Source organism: Opisthorchis viverrini (genome assembly GCF_000715545.1).
Source record: "Opisthorchis viverrini unplaced genomic scaffold opera_v5_3, whole genome shotgun sequence".
In the NCBI taxonomy this organism is placed as follows: domain Eukaryota; kingdom Metazoa; phylum Platyhelminthes; class Trematoda; order Opisthorchiida; family Opisthorchiidae; genus Opisthorchis; species Opisthorchis viverrini.
Genome location: NW_008751659.1, coordinates 608512 through 623738, shown reverse-complemented (window position 1 = coordinate 623738; position 15227 = coordinate 608512). Strand labels below are relative to the sequence as shown.

At 45.4% G+C, this 15227-nt stretch overlaps 1 protein-coding gene across 1 annotated transcript in view; it reads right to left on the bottom strand.

Moving 5' to 3' along the window:
• Nucleotides 1–15227, bottom strand: part of T265_00294 (hypothetical protein) — a gene marked incomplete at both ends in the record, with an annotated part of 35713 nt that overhangs the window by 5230 nt on the left and 15256 nt on the right. Inside the window, 3 exons of the mRNA XM_009164039.1 lie at nucleotides 267–396; nucleotides 1331–1424; nucleotides 6283–6575. Of these exons, the coding sequence (XP_009162303.1) occupies nucleotides 267–396; nucleotides 1331–1424; nucleotides 6283–6575 (517 nt within the window). The remainder of the gene's footprint in view (nucleotides 1–266; nucleotides 397–1330; nucleotides 1425–6282; nucleotides 6576–15227) is intronic.

Sequence of the window (15227 nt, the reverse complement as noted above, 5' to 3'; positions counted from 1 at the left end):
GCAACCAGAGGTTATTAGCCAATAACGACAGCTGTACGTGTCATTTTGAAGCTTCAAAGCTCAAGTAACTGACGAGAAATGCCTGGACCTGTGTCCTTTACAGGACAAAGTTGGGACCCAATTCATTTGAGAGAACCACGGAGTGTCACAAGAGCAGAAGACAGCAGGCGAGAAGTGAAAAGCACCGTCCGGTTCACATTGCTACGGACAAGTAAGGGAAACGTCTCAAATGACCGCCTGGAAGACTTAAGTGCTGAGTACCATACGTCGCGTGAGCCACCAGATAAGCAGCGGCTGAATAAGGGCAATCACAAGGAGGAGGTAGACACGGCGTTTGTTCGATTCCGACTGATAGGCGTCAGGGTGAGGTAGTAACTTCAATTTGAGGGTGCGGATCTGTAACAGAGCAGGAATACAAAGTAAGACAACTGAAGTGGGTTGGGCTACCTACAGAAAAATATGAGCAAAGAAGGTCTCGAGAAGACCAACACGACAACTGTCCCTCGCTGGTTTGGTCTCCGCAACTCTATAAAAATGTCTAGGGACTGGTCAGATATTAAGTAGCAAACGCCAAACCGCGTTACCTTGAATTCACATGTAGGCATATTTAGATTTCTGCCGTGAAGGCTTGATAGCAGGACGGACTAAAAGCCTACTTGACCACGATAAGATAGATCATTTAAAAACGCAATTGTTCAAAATCATGAAACACAATAACTCTCTCAAAGAACGGTAAAACAATATAAGGAGCAGCAACCCTTCCGGGAAAGTCACTCGATGAGCTCTATCCTGATTTGGATGTATGGGATTGATGCAAGTGCAGACAATTTATAGCCCTTCTACTTACAGCACGTTCTTGATTCCGGGATCAAGCAGAAACGTTGCAGTTGCTTGTATACTGCCCAAGAGTCAATAACATGACCGCTAGTGAATAGTGAATTAGTTTTAACCGGCGAACATTTGCCCATGTCTGGTTGGTGGTTATCGTAACCTTTGTAATTACTGAAAACTTGTTGGCTACGTTAAATGGAGTTGTTCGACAAAACTCGCAGCTACTCACTGAATAAACAGTGACACGGCAGAAGTTTACGTGGCGTCATGCTGAAGACTAGTCCAAATTTAAACACAACACAAGCTCGCGTAGCTAAGTCACGCTAGGGAGCTTTGGAAATCCAACTGACGGCAAACCACCGGCCTATTACATTAATTAGGTTGTATTTAGATAGCACATCACGGCAGCAGTACTAACTGAATCAAAAGATAAATTGGGCGATCGTAATTGGTGAAAATTCTAATAAGATACACGCAAGAAGTGGAGACAAAAACATACCAAAAAGAAAGCCAACGCCAGACTGACGTAGACAAGGGCAAAGTAATAGCCCGGTCGATCGAGGGATACATAGGCAGCAAGGACGACAAGCATGCTGGAAAGGAAACGAAATCAGTGTTAGGGTTCGGTGTACGTAAGAGGGTCCGAGGTGAGCTGCGGGAACTCTATGTTGCAGTGAAGAGGTAATATGGGTAAACACAACAGAGTAAAATAAAACAGATACATTTTCACGGCTTTCAAATAGAGTGATGATGTAGAAGTGAAAAGTCAACAGTGGTTGAAAAAAACCAATGAGCAGAGCGGACAACCTGTTTCCTCAACATGTCCTGATGTTACAGTAAAGTCCGCGTTGAAGGCCCCGCTGTTAAACCCAGATGAAATGGTTAAGCTCCATCAGACATAACACACGCACACCTCTGATTCTCATCGAGACATGTGAGTGCCCCAGTTGCTTATGATCCGAAAAACTAAACCGGAACTTGCCACTGAGTCTATTCAGAAGCCCAGAACTCATGACCAGTCACGAACTCCTAAACACCAAGCGAATTCTGCACACCAGAGGATGGTCGTATTACACAGGGCCAAACAGTCTAGAAATTGTGATGTCGTGAGCAGCTAAATGGTATTATTATTAGAGAGAGAGAGCTGGTCGTTGGATATGAAGAGCACTGTATCAACTCGAGAGTTTATGATTTAGTGTGAGTTACTGAATCAACCGGACTTTCCGACTGTGTCCACCTAGATCAGAACAGCTTGTTAGCACATCATGCCCCGTGCATCTCCTCGACTGTATGGCAGCTATGTACGAAAAGGTGCCACAAATGAATTATTTTTTTGGTTTCTGTTGTGTCTTGCTGAACGGTAGTGCAACTCTGTATCGGTCCTTGGCTTCCTGTTCCGCACACTGCTATAACAAAAGGCACGGTAGCTCTACGCAGCCCTTTTATGGAGACAAAGGAAAATTACTACAACTGTATTTATAGGGTAGTCACAGAGTGTTCCACAAGGTCGTGCCAGAATCTCCGTAAGGGGGCAGGAAGCGTCGAGCCAAAGGTGCTTGATTCGGATTGGCAGGCATTCTGACCAATCGGGGCATGCCTTCGTTTGGTCCGTGTCCTGCACGTGACACATCCGTTCAAATAATGTGTTCGTTTATTAGGGACGTCTGGCCTCCGTACAGTTTCAAACAAACGAAACCTCTGGATGAGCTAAAAACAGAAAGCTTATTCGTTTTCCATATCACCCAAAAGAGCAAAGGAACGCTGGAATACTCTTGAACACATCAGCTTTCCGGTTTGTGGCTGTAACAGGTAAGGGTTATGACCGAAAGACGTCAGGGTTTTTAAAAAACAGATTTCCTCATAATTATGATACCCCGAGGTAAACTTAACCTTTGTTTTCTTACGAGGGGATGCTGAGAAGTCGTCGCCCTGAATTAATTACCGGAATCTGAAAAGTACCTAGCAACTATCGCTTGAAATGTTCCGCTGTAATCTAAAAAAAGCTAGGCCGCAAAATCATAGCAGTTTGTTTGCTATTCAGAGGAATGTTTGTAGCTCACATGGCGTAGATGGTCGTTGGTTTGATAGCTGAGCTGGGTAATTTGATTGCAAACGTTTGATCACCGATCGAAGTGACATCATCACCTCGATTGGTGATGAAACGTTTGCAATCAAATACCCCAGCTCAGCGAAAAAACGACAATCATTGCAGTTTGTCTTCACTGCGTTATGCTACAGAAATGCAGACAAAATGCATGAAGTTTTCCCGCGTAAAATGATCGAAAAAAGGAATTCCTGAATGCACGATAAGTTTCCGCCATATTCAAATGTTAAAAGGGGGTGCGAAAACTTTCAGCAGGGAGATCTCCGGTGGGAAATGTGACTGACCGGATTCACGGGACGATTCTGATAGATCGTGGAATGTCAGCAACAATAATTGTGGAGAAGTTTGGGATACCCGGGAAACGTGATGGGTTTATGATCCAGCCACATGAATGTTCCAATATCCAAATACTGACGAGGAACGGTATTGAGAAAGCAATTCAAATTTGATTTTCCAGTATTTCCGGCATGCTGGTCCCAACTTTTTGGAACGATTATTGTTGACGAAATACGGTCACATGAATACGAAAAAACTCAGAACCCAAAATTCGGCAAACAACACAAGGTCCAGGATTTTTGCATTGGTACTGACTACCGTCCAGACAAAACTGTCCATGCAGACTCTAACCGAAACTTGCTGTGTCGACTGAAGAGTGCACTGAAAGGAAAACTGACGGGAAGTTGCAGACAGTGACTTGTTTTATTAAAGACTACGCGCCTGCTCGAGAACCACAGATATTGGACGAATTTGGGATTCGGTCGCGTAAAATATTTTCACCAAACCCCTTGAACTTGTTCCCTCTGACTACTTTGTTTCATAGCTTTAAGGCGAGCTTGAAACGGCACAGTTTTTCCTCACGCAGGGTTGAATTCAGCAAAGGAGAAGTAGCTCAGCGGCCGCATCTGAATTTTTCCGAGAGTTACAGACACTTTGGACGCCATGTGCTACGTACGTTGGAGTGGATATGTGGACTGACATGGCAACTTCATGATTCTAGGTCATTTCTAGAGTAGTCCGCGAGCTTTTTCAGCAGTCTTCGTAGAGTATTGTCAGCGACCGCCTAAAACGCTGGCGATGGGCCCGAAGTTCTGGCGAATTCCAAACGAAAAATAATTCCACAAGGGCATTATTTGAACCGGGAAAAAGCACGTTGTAGCGGATATGTATTCCAAACAGCTCCACTGATCACTATCATCACGAAGTTCTCGACGATCGTACCCACGCGAAAGAACCGAACTCTCATCATGTAGGACTAGGTTCACTCACTTTAAAACGTTCTGATTGACCTTAGGGTTCACCACCGAAAATTGGATGTTTCACTTGGTTATCTTGAACATCATCCAACCAACTGAGTTTTATTCCATAATCTACTAAATATACGCGGCATACAACTGTAGTTAACACATCCATTAGCAAATATCTAGCAAATAACTATCTATCTAGCAAATACTAAAAATTTCAATCACTTTACACTCTGACGGTTCAGGATTTAAGCAACCTTAATGTTTCTTGCTGGTAGCGTTGAAAGTGTGCGCTGAATGGAAAAATATCCTTTAGCTGTAACACCCTTCCGGTGCCTAGCTGTCATGCTACTCGAAGGAAGCACGAGGGCTGGGATACTGTCATGTTGCCCAAGCGTTAGCAATAACGATAGCAGTAATACTCGTTCAATCATAATACTTCCGGTAGCTAGCTGCTATGCCATCCGAAGGAAGCACGAGGGCTGGGATACTGTCATGTTGCCCAAGCCTAGACAGGGGAAGTCGAAAGGCAGAAGTCGGGTTCGAATCACGGACCTTCCGGTCAGTAGATTCGCGTTCTAACCACTTGGGCCATCTCGCTAAGGCATCTGCTGAATGGATGCCATAGTGAACGGTTGCTGTCGCCGGTGAGGTAGTGTAGTAACGGTATTTTCCTCAGCTTAGTTCTCGGTCTGAGCATCCCAAGCTAGCGTTCACGTCAAAACAACCACCAAAGGTGCACAAAGTCTATTAACGCCCAAAACGAAGTCAAGGACAGTTGTACAGCGCTTCGTATATATAGCGTAAGCGGTTATAACTTTCTGGAATTTCTGACGCGTTCTGGATGCGCCATTGGCAGCCGGCATTTGGCCAATACTGGGTCATGATTGGCTGTTGGGTCCAGATTGTTGACTAATCAGATCTCATCTTGATGCCGGACCGGCAAGCGTCACGAATTCTGGGCCAACCTCGAGCGGGCCAGGCTTCTCGGCCGTAGCAGCGTCTAAAGACGTGCGGTATAGTGGGATCCGCGTGGATTCCTGTCTAACAAGTAGTCACCCGAAAAACACTGTCCCTGGATCGACTGTTTCATTGCTTGGTTGGAGACTAGTGTTTGCCGAGTGAGAGGGGTAACTTTGAGGAATCTGAAGTTACTTCCAATCTGCCAAACAATTGAATTTGCTTTCAAAAATACATGACGACTGTTCACAACCGGCCAGTGAACATGTCTGTCGCGCGAAATATGCTTCCGCAACTCCACTGCAATATCACCTGATTCCGATCTTATGTACATAGCCATCCTCGGTGTCATGTATAGTTATCCAGAGAAAATAAGACTGTTCTTCCGTCTTACAACAGCTATTTAGTGTGAATATGAAAATGTCCGCCGTAGAAGAAATTCATCATAGAGTCCCCGCTGAAACCTTTTCTCACTCTCTCCACAGAACTGGACTAGCAACCGGTAGGGATGGGGTATCCGTTGGTCACTACGGTAGCCTGTTGCAATGAGCAACCAGATTTATCCATAACATTGTCAGAAAACACACTGGTAAGTAAACAAGAATCATATCCGATGAACTGTACATCTGGCTGTCTAATTCGCTAAGTTACTTGCTGCCAAAACCAAAAACAACATTGTGAGGTTAGGTTGGAAATTCAAATCAATCTAGTATGAATCATCCTCGTGTCACAACACAAGACGAACTCATCAGTAAGTCTACAAATTTTACGGATAACCATAAGCTAAGCAACGAATGGAGTAGAAGCTTGAACCGCTCTGACAACCACATCCCAATTAACCAAGAAACTGAACAGTGCGAACAAACAAAGGCTGTTCCATGTCGCACTCCCGCTCCTTAAATCCAGCCAAGGTCTGAAGATATTTAACAATTGCATATAGAGGTACTGAAAACTATGCACTACTGGGTACGACGACGAATGGACAGCCCAATAATTAAGCGAATAAAGCTCTACTGTTGAATAAAATGACACCCAAGGCAGGTCAATAGATCACAGACGACGTGGGACACTGCGGATTTCGATCCGTAAATTGGAAAAGGTTGAAAAGGATTCAGACCCAAAGTGGCGTGAAGTGAATATACGCACCTGACAAACTTGTACCCCGAGAACGCAACGATATCCAGATACGATAGGTGTGATTGTATATTGAACACGTATATGCAGAGCATGAAGACCAAAAGTTCCAACAGAAGCCACCCGAGAGCCTCGCTTGACAGAATGCCCAGCAGTTCCGGGGAAAATCGGCTCTGAATGCCCATGATTGCTCCGCTCACAAGAACATAGGTAATGAAAGCCATCAGAGGAATGTAAAGGTCGGGGGCGTTCAAGTCGTCACCAGGGGGTACTGGTCCGGAGGGATCAAAATGGGTTGACCATTTCTAGAAAAGACAGGAAGACAACGCTAGTGTTAGTCTGTAAGGATAAAAATCCTGCACACTTAATTGAAGTAGCCCCTCCAATCCACCTACTCTGTCAACAAGCCCTAAACTGCCATACAATGGATTCCGCCAGCCACAACTGTACGCACAAAGGGTTAAATTGTCTCAGAATAAGTGGAAATACTTCAGCCGAGAGTCACAAGCATAGCCTAATCGGATTTGAAGTGGTTTACTAGTTAAAATGTATTTTTGTACATTGAGACAAACACAAAGAAACCCATCTGCATCTAATTTCGGAAATTCTGTGAGCATCGTCCTCATGACTTACAATGACGGAAGGCTGAATGAATTTAACACTGTTCGATGCATCTGGACAGGAAGTAAGGCTAAATGCAACTATGAAACCTCATGCCTTATGAAACAAACACTACTTACAACTTATATCAGCAGCGTACCCCCCTCACAATGATGGTCAACATGCGCATACATCGCGACAAAACCAGCTAAATGCTTTCACTACAATGAAACGTTGGAAGTCTTAGTTGTGTAGAACACACCAACGAATACATCCTGCTCTCAAACCCCATGATTCCGCTTAGCTGCATCGAAATACAGATGCTGTCTGATTCTGTTTAACTGTGTGGGTCAATAATTACTACCAACCACTGGCGCCACACATGTACAGACTAGATTGCACTTATTCAGACTAACATCTCAATTGGTTTCTCCACTACCTTGCCAGTATTTATAATGATTCCAGAAAAGTTCGTTTAAACCCACGTAATGAGCGGAATGGACTTCACGATGGATACAAGCAAGTATCGATACTTATACCTTCGGGAGCAAGATTAGCTGCACACATGAGTGATCATCTAGCAAAGTATTTGTTAGGTGATCAAATGACGAATATTTCATACGCATGTTAACTGGAAACGTTTGCTGTTGGACAACTGCTAGCACTTCCCCAAGATACCAGCCTAAAGGCGATCCAAGCACGAAACAAACCATAACGGACATGGATTTATTTTGCTGTGAGATAAAATAGTGTCTATGGTGATGAAAGGGATTTTGCGCTGTTTATTTGACATGGGGCGGGTTCGAAAACTGATTGCGACATACCTATCTAATTACCAGTAACAGATATTATTCCGTTCAAAGGGCTCGAGTTTGACGGATGTGCTGGTAAACAAACGTTAGTTAGGGCAACTGAATCGGAGATAAGTGAGGGAGGCTCTTTCACAGCCTCTCACATGGATGTTTACATCATCAAGGTAATCTGAAAAGCAGGACGTTTCTTTTTCATCGTAGTACAAGGATAAAGCCCTTTGATGGACCCCAGTATTTCCTGCAATCAATGATTTGGGTACGGCCATTCGAGCGGACAGGAATCATTACTGGAAGGGTAGAAGAGCTCACGTTCCTCATGGTGGTCTTTGTTGGGAGGTCGCGGTATTCAACACTGTCACTGAGCAACTCATCCTTGAAATAAGTCTTAAAGTTAAGAAGTTAAGAAGGAAAACTAGTCCACCCAGGGAACAACAATCATTCATGTAAAACAGCCCGAGTGGTCTTGAGTTGGGATGATCACTCTTAGGGTATCACTACTAAGGAATAAAGAAGTAAATATTACTACGCACATCTTTTAGCAACAATAGGATGAAAAACTGGAGCACGCAAAGTAATATGTTTGTCTGTAAGGCTTTCTAAACAAAAGTTACCTTCTGGTCACCACCACTGTTATTATCCACAGAAACTACTGTATGAACAGAAGGCGGGAATACTAAAAGTTGAAAAAAAACAGTTCAAAGAGTTTCGAAAACTCGTTCTTGAATACGTGACCCGACTGCAAGCCGTTTGTTCAACTAAGAGTTCTGAGTTCAGTATGGCTTCGCGCGGAAGTTTATACAAATGACTAAGGAGAACCGCTAGTGTAAATTTTGGCTGATCGCAGACCATCTTTATGCAGTACTAACTTCCAAAATAGCCAAAGTCGTTTGGTCGCATGGTGTACTCCAGCAGCAGTCCGGCTACAAACTCAAATCGACCACATCATCATCAGTTTCCGATGGCGCGGATCAATAACTGACTGCCGGTTGTTTTGCAGCATATTTGAGGATTCTGACCACGCAATTGTCCGGAATCCTTTCTCCTAAGTTTCCCTGGGCCTCGTAAGGTGTGGATAAATCGCTTGGCAATTGAGAGGCTGGCAGATCCGGATGTCAGACGAATTTACGAGAATCGTCTTCCAGTCTCTTCCAAAAGCTCCACCGTCAGATGTAGACTAATATTGGGACAAGATCGCCACCTGTTTACATAGTGTTGGGAATTTCGCCTGTGTCATCACCCAACCAGGCACACGCAACCACTGATTATCAGACCGAACGGTGGCACCGGTTAACCCTAGGAGAAACATCCCAGCCGGTCTCGAACATAACCCGAAGAGTTATCAGACGTCAAGTGAAGGTGAGCGTGCGAGCCAACCGTGAAGTATGGCGGACACACAAAGCCACCGGCTTTCTAGCCTGTAATGCCCAAAGATTATTTCAGTTGATCCATGCGACCGGCCGACGGATACCACCGGTGAGCGAAACCATCAAGCATCAGAATTGAACGACCATTTCGAATAAAGAACGTTCGACCACTAGGCCAAATACTTCGAACAGCAACTGTCATGGTCACCAGCTGACACTCATCTAGAGTCCACATGTGAAGTAGAATCCTGGAAGGTGAACGTGGAACCACATACTGCCTCGGAGGTTTACGACTGCATATGTTCTCTTAAGTGCCGCCAAGCTCCTGGTTCGGATGACCTCCCACTTACATTGGTCAAAGACGGGGACGAAGTCCTCAGTCAACGCCTGTCTGATCTGTTTGCTCGCATTCGGGAAAAGAAGTCTGTACCAGACAACTGGGAAGAGACAGCGATAGTGTCCATTTTCATAAAAGGGGCTCGTATTGGGTGTGGTAACCACAGCCAGATGAGTTTCACCCCGGTTGTAACTGTTGGTGTCAATTGTGGCGTCAATTGTGTTTCGTCGCCTCACGGTGGCTTGTGAGATACTGACTCGAGAACATCAAGCGGGATTCCGGCCTGGTAGGGGCTGCGTTGACCAAATTCTCACACTTCGTCAGGTGCTAGAACAACGCCATACGTATAAGCGACCCACGATTCTAGTATTCCTGGATTTCCGAGGCGCATTCGACTCGGTTGATCGGTCTGTAATGTTTGACAGGCTTGCCCACCGAAGAATGCCCGGAAGTTTGTGGACATAATAAGCTTTTTGTATTCCCAGACTTCCGAACGTGTGCGAGTGCACGGAGAGTTCTCCAAAAGCTCCCGTACACAAAGCGGTGTCCGTCAGGGATGCTCAGTCTCTCTCCATGCCTGTTTAACTTCGTGATCGATGAGATAATGGGACGAACGCTGGCCTCCTAAACTCTGGTGTTCAAATAGCCCATGGAGAAAAACTTGTGGATCTGGAATATGCAGACGACATCGTTGTCATCTTCGAAGAGAAGGCGTAGGTGTTTTTGAATGAACTGACTAAAGTCATCCCGTCCTTTGGTATGCACTTTGCACCAACAAAGATCACGCTTAAAATACAGAGGGAGGCACTGGAAGTTGCGGAGCGTTTCACGTACCTAGGAAGTGGTATTAGTTCTGATTAGTGTGATAGATGAGGTCAATGCACGAATCTGTAAGGCTCGGGTCGAGTTTGCTAACTTGAGATACCTATGGCGTCAGAATGGTTTATCCCTGAGTCCCAAGGGACGTGCGTATCAAGCTACCATGCGGGTTGTTTGTTGTATGCCTGCGAGACTTGGACTGTTCGAGCAGCGGAATTGAGAAATCTTCAGGTGTTCGACCAGCATTGTCTCAGAACCATAGTTCTGGTGGGTTGGTGTCGGCGAATCCGTAATGAGGCAGTTAGAAAGCGCGTTTTCGGTTGTGTAACAGGTACTTCCATTGAGGAATGTATCCAGCACCAGAAGCTGCGTTGGTTGGTACATGTGCCTAACCGACGTTTGCCGAAGAGAGTACTGTTTTCCATGCCCAATTCAGAGTGGGGGAAACAGAGTGGTGGCCAACCCTTGACCTGGCAGAGGGTTATGAAAGAAATCACGCAACGTTTGGGTACTGTCGGTACTACTCGCCTTCCAGGACGGAGACCGCGTAATCCCCAGTGCGCCTGGTTGGAGACACTACAAGATATCGCTGCCGACCGATGTCAGTGGAGTTCCTGTTGTCCATTTCTATTCGGATTGCCTGAGTGAATTTCTGGAGTGGTAGGCACCTCAGAATGATTGTAGCAAGCTACCACTCAGTCCGTTCCCCGTCCACCTTTATTCTTTTTCCACAATAAGGCTTTCAAATAAGTCATGATTGTACGGTGGTGAAGCATTGGTGTTGAACACTGATGTCATGTTGTCGATGACGATTATGACCAGAGCTGCCGCTCCTTCCTTAAGCTCTTCACCACTTTGTAATTGAGGGATTCGCGTGCAAAGTCATACTCATCGCACTTTGATATGGATTTCCTGTCATCAATACGAAGTAGCGATTTGACGATATTGTGGTCAATTGGTTGTACGGAGGAGTCGGACAGACAGCACTAACGTCGCTAGCATAGCTCCTTTCACATTTTGCCATGCTTCATCAACGTACTAACTACCAGTCCAGTAATAGTTTACAGTAAGTAGTTGTTGAGCTAGCTCAGATCCATACTGCTGAGCTATGATAGTTTTTCGAAGACGGTGGATTGGTTAGTTTCTTGCTGATTTGCCAGGGCCTGAGGGAAAACAGCATGTCAGGTGTGCGCGCACCATAGCGTCAAATGAATAAACTTGTGTGCCCTAGAAGAAACAGCAGTCTTGCATTATAGCTCTCTACCAGTGGACGATGACCACGTGATCCAACTGGAAGCATGGTTGATTTGCAGTTGGTGGCCGCCAGGTTGCACGATGCAAACATTTATGCTAAAAGTTCATACTGGCCAGAAACAGTTCACAATCAGCACACAGCTGGAGGACTCGCTGTCCGATGTCTGTGAGACGAGGATTGATTCCAAGGGGATCAGGCGTCCGACTCGTCCATTTACATCGACCGCAAAATGTCGGTACTCTTCGGCTGACGAATGAGTCTGGATGACTCCCGACAGAAAGCATCCTTCTCAGGATCAGAAGTGCAGTTCGTTGGGGTATAAGCCGACAATACAAACAGGCACAGCTTTCATGCCGAAAGGGACTGAGCCTGAGTGAGCTGGATAACCGGACGGCACGAAGATGACTGTTCAGCAAAACCCATTCAGCTGTGGGACTGAATGTAACTCCCATGCCATATAATATTCCATGAGTTATCGCTTTTGGATAAACGGACGCACAAAGAGAGAAGTGTGAAAGATCTGAGTTTGTCCTTGGCATTTTGAGATGCAAAATCCCACTTGGGCCTTGTATACGTGTTTCGAGGCACAGTGTACATCAATTCTAAGGGAGTGTAAGGTTTCAGCGAGCATCACCTGTTGGCCAATTTTATATAAAATAGGGACTTTAAAAACTTCTATGTAGAAAGAATCTCATGGACTTAGAAAGTTGTTTATTGTTATTAGGCAGCGGGGTGTGTAAAAACCATCGGTCAGATAACTGACATTTCAGTGACCCAGTAACGTGTGATTGAGTGATGGGAAGGGGTTGGGAAGGAACATCGGTCGACACAGAACTGTGCAGGGAAATGAAACTACCCGTTTGGCCAGGTCGAGCAAGAGGGTTTGATTGAGGTAACCCATCTTGAGTTTTTGACTCAAAAATCTGACCCATAAGGCGTTGGGAGGATGTAGGGTTTTTTTTTCGAGAACCAAGTCCTCGGGACCTTAGTCCCTGACTCAAAAGTCTCATCAACGAGATAGCGGACAGTAGGGATCTCTTCGGGCACCCTGCTGGGAACCGATGACTCAATAGTTCGACGTGTCCCGCTGCAGGGGTTGGCAGTAAGCAAGACATTATTGCCTCACTCTTGATGCGGCTGCGCGCAGTAGGTGCCCTTTGAGCAGCACCAGACTCTGGTTTTAAAAGTATTTCGACCGTGTTGGATAATGCAATGGCGATCACGGTCAACCGCTGGGTGATCGGAGAGTGTGGATTTTAAGGCTGATCTTTTTTTAACCCGTTCTTTCATGGAGGAAGACAGCATCGCTGCTCCCACGGATATGGACATGTTGGTAGCCTGGGAAAACACATTAAGGCCTCCACACTTCTTTCGCACAGTACAGTACGACTTAAACCCCAGACCGCTTCGTAACACAATTACTCGTATTACGGGGTCTCGCTGTTCTTGATCTAACTGCTCCTCTTTGGTAGTCCTGGCATGTTTGCACCTTGCGGAACGAAGATACAGTCAGTGTAGCCCGCGGGATCGTTGCACGTTCATGCCTAGCCACTACATCAAGGTGGCAGCTTTAGGTTGGGAGTCTCCGCGTAGACGGACAACCGAAATAGTGATTTACAGGAAAAACTCCGTTTCCATTACCCCAACCCCAAAGAAAAGTCCGGGAGAAAAATTTGGCCACAGTATCCGGTTCCATCCCCCTCCCCACACGAATTTCGCACCACTGTCAAAGTTCAGTGGGTTTGTGTCAGGGGTATACGTGACGCGACTCCACAAAAGGTGTCAGTTTCAGGGCAAATTTCACCAAAGTAACTTAAGTTGAATGTGGGATCTGCCATACAAGTTAACTGTTTAAGAAGCCACTGAAATTTAGGAGGGAATCATCACGCAAACTCTGCCGAACGATTCGTAGCAGCCTTCAAATCCACACCAACACTGCGGGAACAGACGCGACATTGGCCACCCTTCGTTACAATTGGCACTTCTGATCCGAAAATCGCACATGAGAGTTCTATTTGTTTATTCGTTTTGCTTTGAACACTTGCAGGCAGGCGATAATTGTAAAAACACCCATGTATGATCGACCGCCGGGATTTCGTACGAACAAAAGTTGTCCCGAATAAATTTGATCCCTTTGCATGTGACACTAATAACCCGCATGGACGTCGAACCCTCAGACATAACACACACCATGCACCAGTTAGACTGTGGCATATCTGGAGGCAGGTATGGCAATTGACCAGCTTCAATAAATGACACTCAACAGTTCGCTATCTTTGGTTGGAACAGGTTAGATAACCAAACCATTTGGCACAGAAAGCAAGAGCCCGGAAATTGAGTAGATAAAACAAACGTTGTTCATTGACTGTTTGTAATGGAATGTCTCTTTTTGCACCCGTTAATCCCAGCGATCCATTTAGAAATCCGCCAGAAATAAAGGACCGAAGAATCCCATTCGTTACCTGAGGGTTTCATTACTTCAGGGATATCCCTACATCAGTGTTGGGAGTTTTTCTCAAACATTTCTACCTGATGTTGTTAAAACCATTCTCCTTCCCACTGTGACTTATCATTGCCACTCATTTGTACCATACACTAATTGTTGACCTAGTTTACATCTTGTAATATTCATCTATCCTCAAAGTACTCTGCATCAAGACTGTCTTTTTAATAGCGTGCTGCATATTAACTGAATAGGGCACTGTCAGGTTCTGTAATTTATAGACTTAGTAACTATTTTACTTCATTAAAGTGACAGGTTCACAAAAGATAACAGGGCGGCTCCAGGGCATTTCATAAAGGGGTAAACTATGCTAGTTTTCTTAACACACTTATCCGAGCATCCAACCTGTGGGACAACAAGTTTCCTGGGTTGTTGGTTACAACAAAGAATTCCTCACTCACAAGCAATTTCTTGTCATATCGACCGTCACGTGGTGCTATAAGCTTTGCTGCATAATCGAAAGCAAGTTACTTCCTTCCATTCTCCCTCATTCACATATCTGTTCTCCCTCTCCTCGCCCCATTGCCAAAGACATGCGTGAACACATTCTAAGGACTAAGAGATCCATTCCCCACCCGTTCCCATTAACAAAAGTATCTACGATTAACGTGGTCGACACGACCGCAGACAATGCGAAATCATTCTTCAAACTCTGACACTCAGGTCATCTGGCAGCACTCTGAAGACAGTCGGATAACAAGCTGCTCTTACATGTGCACTGGACTTGCATCCTACTGGTGTGTGTTATACCTGAGAAGCGACAATTTAAGACCGAAGCACGGTTGTTGAACTTATCTTGCCACTAGTCTCCTCTACATTTTGAATGCGCAACTCTGATCCAGAAGCCGCTGTTGCTGAGGTTGGTATTGTTCTAATCAACCAAGCCGAAGATCCTCTGGTTGAATAGTCATTCCTTAACAGTCGCCCATGTGAAGTTCTGCGAGAGTATCTCAGAAACGCTTCGATAATGGGTGGTTGTTCATTGTATCTGCTTACGCCCCAACAGACTGTGCCTCTGGTACACTCAAAAACAGCTCTAATGACGCTTTAAGCGCCTTGTTGCGGCGGGCTAAGAGGTCAAATTTGTTGTGGTTGCCAGAGAAACGGATGCAGAAGTAGGTGGACCTAAAAAAATCGTTCAGCCGTAGCACCCTTTCGGCGCCTAACTGCCATGCCACCCGAAGGAAACACAAAAGTTAGGACACCGCCCGATTGCCCTAATCCAGACAGGAGAGGCCGAATAGGCCAAGTCTCACAGCCATACAAC